This window comes from Leptonychotes weddellii, chromosome 14 (genome assembly GCF_054177405.1).
Source record: "Leptonychotes weddellii isolate Sample4059 chromosome 14, ASM5417740v2, whole genome shotgun sequence".
NCBI classification, from domain to species: Eukaryota; Metazoa; Chordata; class Mammalia; order Carnivora; family Phocidae; genus Leptonychotes; species Leptonychotes weddellii.
Window position 1 is genome coordinate 20701652 of NC_138382.1, and position 7310 is coordinate 20708961.

Consider the following 7310-nt stretch of genomic DNA (forward strand, 5'->3'; position numbering starts at 1 on the left):
CAAACAGATTCCCCACTGAGTAAGGAGCCCCACATGGGCTCAATCCCAGGACCTCAAGATTATGACCTGAGCAGAAATCAAGAGTCAGATGCTTAATCTGAGTTAGCTACGCAGGTGCTCCAGCAATTTTTTTTTCCAGACATGCTAATTCATTCTTATCCTTCATATCATTCTATATAGAGCTTCTCGATACCTCTGTCCTATTTCTTCTTGGATGCTTGTTCCGATTTTATTCCAGCTGTACCCCAACAGACTGACCTCTTTGGACAAGGCATGTCCACTGCTGCTCCTGTTTTCACCTCATGCAACTTTCCTGTCAGCTTCCTGCAACAGCCATGGCTCCCAGCAGCCATGGGCATCAGCCTTCCCCAGAACAACATGGCTGTCTTTCCTGCACTGATCAGACAGAGTTTGTTCCAGAGAGATGGGGGAGGGAAAGAAGAGGAATGGAAAGGGACAAAGGGAAGGAGGGATGAGGGGGGAGGGAACAGGAGGGAGAAAAAGGAGGGTTAAGGAATAGATGTATTGGTTGCTAGTCTGCCATCCATGTTCAGTTTCTTACTTTTCCCACTTAAAAACCCTGCCCAGAATAATTTCTTTATATTTGAAAAAGGAAAGAATCCCTTGAATAATGATAAGTGACATAATATGCGCTAAACTGATTTCCGATGAGAAACTGATTTATCGCCTACATTTCAGAGCCCTGGGAAAGTTGACACGGAGCGATAAATGGATTTCAGGGCAGGCAATGAATTTCTGAAGTGCATTTCAGAAGCCCTGCTCCAAATCATAAATAAAAGCAGGCTGACTACAGCCTAGCACGGATGACCAAGACAAAACATGCCATCCAGGACCCAGTCAACACCCTCCTCACAACGCCCAAAGTGGATGACCAGATTTTCTAGAAAGATGTTTCCCAAGGCAACTTTCCCAAGAGTTCATCAATTAAAAAAAAAAAAAAGTTCAGAACACAAGAGATTGAAAACAATTACTCAGGGGGAAGAAATTATTGCAGGGAGTTTGAAGAATAGAAAAAGAATAAAACAGTCTTCAGTAAAGTTAGCGGCAAGAGTTTAGTTTCAAAATACACCCACTTTTCTCATCCCCGCAAGACTGCACCTTCCACCCTGAACCACTTACTAGCAACCCCCACAATCCAAAGGAACCGGGCACCTGGTGGTTATGTTTAACCAATACTTAATCATCTAATTCCAATGCTCCTGTTCGAATATGAACTCTGAAGATAAGGTGATGGGAAGAGTGACTACAGGGAAGGTGAAGGCCAGCAAAGAGAAGTCACACAGCACCCAACAGGAGAGAGAGAAGCCCCCACCCACAGATCTTCAGCTCCAGCCATTTCTTCCTCGGAAGGAGAAACTTGGTCAAGAAACAGAACCTATCTTTGGACAGTTCATAGCAAAAGTGAAACCACAGATTGACACTTACATTTCATTTGCTTGGAGATGGACTTATTAGGCTCAAGCCAGTGCTAGGGAGAAAACAAAAAAAAGAGAGAGATTATAGGTCAAATTGTTGAACCATGTGATGCATACTTAATAGCTAAGAGAAATTTAATATAGTCTTTTTCCAAAGTACAGTCTTGGTTCCCATAAATATTTCCTCAAGGTTCCACCTTCTGAAGATCAATACAAACAATTCCATAATGAAAATACAACAGGCAAGGTTATAAATTACTGAGAATTAACAGTTAGAGTAGTACTTGAGTCCTACTAAGAGAGAAGAACTAGGGAGAGAACATGCACTTCAATGGGATATTCTCATGGCTCTAGTGGACCCTAGGTGATGGAGCTCCATTGCTCTGGGCAAGCCACAAATGGCTAAAGACTTGGACATCCACGACCTCAAAGAGTCACAGTCCAAGACAGCTTCAGCACCCCATCCCCCTGCCAGGTCGCCCCTGTCAGGTGAACAGTGGGCCAAGCCAGCATTAGCCCCATCACACAGAGGCAATTCTTCTCTTATAGTAGGGAGGAACAAGTGATAAATATCTTACTTCAGAAGATTGAGATCATCTAGAAGAAAAACCAGCTCTATCACAAAACAAAGAAGCCCAAAGACCTGGGTAGCTCAAAATGGTGTTAGTGACAGGCATTCGAAGCAGATACATGCTGATCCCAGCAGCCAGCTCGCTCCACACTGTGAGTGGAGGTCATTCCAACATGTTGAGAGCCAGGCAGCTTTTAATATCCCTAACCATTGACGTCCCTAAAGCCACTTAGGGCATGTCAGGAAGCATTGCTCTATACACCTGCAGTTTATAAAGACAATAGGAGTGCCATTGGTATCCATCAGGAGGTCAGAGAGCCCTCACTTACCGGGCACCCCTCACACTCAATACTAGAGAGGAAAGGAGGACGCTTACCATACCTTGAGGCTTATACCCCATTTGTGTCATCCAGTTAAGCCTCAGAGTTCCGTAGTGTCCCTACCGTTTGATATAAATGCATAACCAGAAAGTCGAAGAAGAGCTAGCCTATGTTGAGTGCTTCCTAAATGCCAGGTGCTACTCTAAACATTTCCATGGGCCATCACTACCACCCCATTTACAGATGAGAAATTAGGAGGCTCAGAACACTAGACAACTAGCCTAAGGTCACCCAGAGATTAAGTGGTGAAACCAGCGCACGGTGGGATTCCAGAGCACAGGCCCTTCACCTTGGCCATGTGGCCTCCCCAAAGATCAGTCTGCTCTAAAACATTATTCTCGACAAACATTCCTTCTTTCCCCAGGAGCTGAAAAATGGAATGGTCAAATCAAGAGTTTCCAATCCAGGGTGTCTGATCACTACAGTCTTCTAAAACAAGAATAGGGTTTTTTTTAACCATGTCAATGTCATGAAGAGTTGGACAGAAAACCACACATTTACCTCTGATGTATTGCACAAATGGACACGGCAAGTTTCTTTGCTTCTGATCAAAATTAGGTCTGTTCATTTGGAGAACCTGGTTTTTCCTCCTTTTTTCATTTTTTTAATTGTGGTAACATACACAACATCAAATTCACCATCCTAACCTTTTTAAGTGTACAATTCAGTAGTATTAAATGCATTCATAATGGTGCGCAACCATCACTACCATCCTTCTCCAAAGCACTTCCACCTTGTAAAACTGAAACTCTAGCCCTAATAAACAGTCACTCGGCCCACCCTTTTCTCCAGGCCTTTGGAGACCATCATTCTACTTTTGGTTATCTCCTTCTAGTCAGAAGCAATGCTTGGCATTTACACAGTTATCACTGAACAGTGGAAAAACATATTGATTGGGCCACTTACTAGCTGTATAACCATGTACAAAATGTTTAACCTTGCTCTCAATTTCTGCAACTATCATATGGGAATAGCAGTAATACCTACTTGCACGGCTGTTGCAAGGATTTTAGAAGTTAATAAAAATAAACATGACACACTTAAAATGCCTGGCATGTGAAAAATATCAATAAATGTTTGTTTGCTGACGCTGTTTTTACTTAATAAGTACAGTAGACCATTTAATTAGTAGACCATATCCCATGGAGGAGAATAATAAAAGGGGCCTCTGATGATTATTTTTTTAGAAATAGGATAATTTAGAACTAAGGCAAGAAAACAAATACCAACTGAGATCAATACCTACTGCTCTTGTCTCACAAAGGAGAATCACTAGTCATTTGGCCAATAATGTCTGAAATGCATTTTCCGAATTCTCTTTGCTTGGCATCATTTGAACTCCTTAGCCCTTCTCTGCCTAACTTCAACCTGCCTTTCCTCCTCCTCTCTGCCTCCAGGGATGACAGGTACATTTCATTTTTATATGCCCATATCAGTTAGTTGGTAGCAATCTCCCAGGGCCATGAAGAAGGATCAAAGTCTCAGTGAGAATGAGTGCCATGATGGATTGGCTGTGTCTGCCATGGAGGGGTAGGGAACATGGAAGGTATGCCTGCAAAATATTTGCCATCTGTGCCCTAAGTAAGCTATTTACTCTAAATGAATGACTACTTTGTCCTACGAAATACACCCTGCAGTTTCTGATGGGTTCTGACCTTCCTCCTCCCCTTGGCCTATTCACACCTTACCCTTGCCTCTCAAACCTCATGTATTTAATGACATACATCTACAGTGTGACCACTACATACTTTTCTACCAGGACAACTATTCTTCTGCAGTGGGGATAGTCATGGGGTATAGAGCCCTAAGAAAAATAAGCCAGTATTAGTCATGTTTCAAGGGATTATAGTAAATCATTTCTTTGGACAGGGTCAAGCTCAGTTTGTGAGCATTTATTAAAATTTAAAACTCTGACTGGCCTATGGCCCCACAATTCCCTTATTCCCCAATTTGCCCACATGAACACAGAGGAACATAACAAGGATTCTCACTGCAAGATTATATTAAATTATAAAACATTAGACTATTAATGGCCATCATCAGGAAAATGGTAAATAACCTGTCATCTGTTCATATTCTAGAGGATTCTTCAGTGTATTATAGGAGGTAGATCTTGATGGGTAACATGGTTAGATCTCTAAAAACACACTGTGTGATGAAAAAAGTGAACTGCAAAATTTATAACTATGGCCACAGTTCTCAAATCATGCACTGAAGCGCCCCAGGGAAAAGGAGCCATTCTAGAAATCTGTCAGATACCCACTGTGCAAACTAGCAGCTCAAGGAAGTTCCCAGCTCTAACATTAGATCATGCTATATTTCTTTTGATGTCATACTTTTTGCAACGCTGGGTTTTTAGCGGTTGCTGTGGTAAAAAGCAAGTACCATGTGCGAGGCAATGAGTATGGCAATATCTATCTGATCTGGTCCTGGAATCTGAGGAGCCAGGGGCTGCCCGACAGGTGCCCACATCCTGTTCCCAGGTAATTGTGGTTAAGAATGAACTGGAAATACTATTTTCATGTAGGTCATGTTTTAAATGGCCACTAAGCTGTTAGGACATAAATACTAAGTTTGTTGTCCCTAACTCTTATTAGGTAGAGCACCATGAAATAAGTACTTTTGACCTAGGGCCCCATGAAATAATTACTAAGATACTAAGAGAGCCATAAATCAACAAAGTTTGGGAACCTCTGAGCTATGGTATCATATAATTAATGTGTTTTCTTTTTTAAGTAAAAAGTACAAAACACTACCCTATATTTTCAAAGAATACATAGTAAGCATCTAAATGTATTTTTAAAGATCTGAAATGATACACAATAAACATAGCAGGGAGAAAACAGGAATTTAGAAGTGTTACTCAAAGGAAACCATGACTTCTGTTTTATCTGTGATGTTTTAGCTTATACTTTTTACATGTATTCACCCATTACATGAATAATAAAATTCAATTTAAAAAAAAAGGAAGCTAAGTTCTACTCAGAGGATAAAGATGAATTTTTATGTAGTTTAGACTCAAGACAAAGAATTTTGTACATAACAGGGAGATGCCAAGTCCAGCTAAGCCACCAGCTCTGCGTTCAAATCCCAGTTCTGCCACTTACTAGTGATGTGACCTCCAGCATGTTTCTTCCTCTGTCTCCCCACTTACAGCATCACTGTGAGGTTTAAGTAGGTTAATGCATTAAAGCAGTCCTTAGAACAGAGCTTAGAGCCTAGTTAAAGCTCAGTAAACACCAGCTGTTCCTATCTTCTCTGCATTCACTCAGACACTCCCAAGTTGGTGCAATGGCCCCTCTTGGTGAGCCCACCTCTTTCCCTCTCTTCCTCTCACACTCCCATCCCATCTGCCTTCTGCTCTACATGAAAGGTAATTCTCCTCCCCTTTTTCCTTCTTCCTTTTAGAGTTGTGAGTTGGGCAATGAATTCAAGTCTGTACGACACCAACAACTCCTGCTGTTACTATATGTACAGATGGATTACACGCCGGTGAGAAAGAAACAACCAGGATGCTGTGTGCTTAGTAATTAGATCTGAGGCTCAGAACATTTACTGCATTGCTATTTTCCTTGCAATTGCTACTTGGAATATATGCTAGTTGTGTTTTTTTTGTTGTTTTGTTTTGTGTTTTAAGTCTGTTTCCATACTGGAAATGGAAATTCCCTGAGAGAGGTAGAAAGAAAAGCCTGCCAACCAAATATCTGAATTTGCGGCTAGTTTACTATAGCTGAAACCTTCATTTTCTCAACTTTCATTTAGAATAGGAATTCCAAAGACTAAAGAAGCTAAAATCCGGGTGCCTGGGTGGCTCAGTCGTTAAGCGTCTGCCTTCGGCTCAGGTCATGATCCCAGGGTCCTGGAATCGAGTCCCGCATCGGGCTCCCTACTCAGCGGGAAGCCTGCTTTTCCCTCTCCCACTCCCCCTGCTTGTGTTCTCTCTCTCACTGTGTCTCTCTCTGTCTCTGTCAAATAAATAATAATTTAAAAAATCTTAAAAAAAAAAAAAAAGAAGCTAAAATCCAATCAGTGATTCTACCTAATGAGCTTAGGAAGTAAGATGAACCAGAGGATGCATGCCCTGATCTGTTTTCTCCCTGTTATATTTATAACATGATCTGAAAGTATCAGGAAGGTGTCTGCAGAGAACCTGGCAGGGCTCTGCCCAATTCCCCCTGGATGCCCTTTTCCCCTTAGTTATATAGCAGCTTAATCATTTTGGGGAAGGCTGCCTCAGCTTACTGGAACCCAATGCAGGATGGAGAATGAGCCTCCCCCACTCACCTCTTAACTGTCAGGTTAAGAAGTGACAGATGTGGGAGGATAAATACCTCTGCTCTCTCGCCCCTTGGCCAGGACAACTCTAAAGCAGGACCTACACTCTTGCAGAAATCCTCTGTGGCTTTCAGCCCAAGTTACCCTCTGTACAACTTTGCTCAACATCACACACTTGTGTGACCTCCTTCCCTTCCCTGCCCCAATCCCCCCAAGCTCCTGAAAGTCTTTTTCCTGGGAACATTTCCTAACAAAACTGGAATTTTTATCTCCAAATCCACTTGTGGGTACCAGAGCCAAGAAAGCCTCCCTAACTCCCCACCAAAAACTGCCCTCCCTCCATGGTATTTGAAATCCTTCCCTTGGAGGTTTTATTCCTTTTGCCGTGGGCTTGAACCCCAGTAACCTGCATATCCCCCTCTGGGAGGTCCCAATTTAACAGGGTTTTCAGTCTGGACAATCTAGCGTGACCATTTCAAGTCACTTCTTAGAACAAATTTATTTTGATTGATAGCAGCTGGAAGCAAAGAGGAGCAGGTGAATGAAGCCTCACAAAGAGGGTGAAAAGCAGAGCGCTGACTAGCCCCTCTATGCCCTGATTCCCTTCTCTGTGGTCTTGGGGGTGGGGTAGATTCCAGAACCCCTAAG

General features: G+C 42.4%; 1 protein-coding gene across 2 annotated transcripts in view; it reads right to left on the reverse strand.

The window, feature by feature from the left end:
• FRMD3 (FERM domain containing 3) overlaps positions 1–7310 on the reverse strand; it is a 273925-nt gene that overhangs the window by 116345 nt on the left and 150270 nt on the right. For both annotated transcript variants that reach the window (XM_081802886.1, XM_081802885.1), the window contains exon 3: positions 1447–1489. In XM_081802886.1, coding sequence (XP_081659012.1) covers positions 1447–1489 — 43 coding nt within the window. The remainder of the gene's footprint in view (positions 1–1446; positions 1490–7310) is intronic.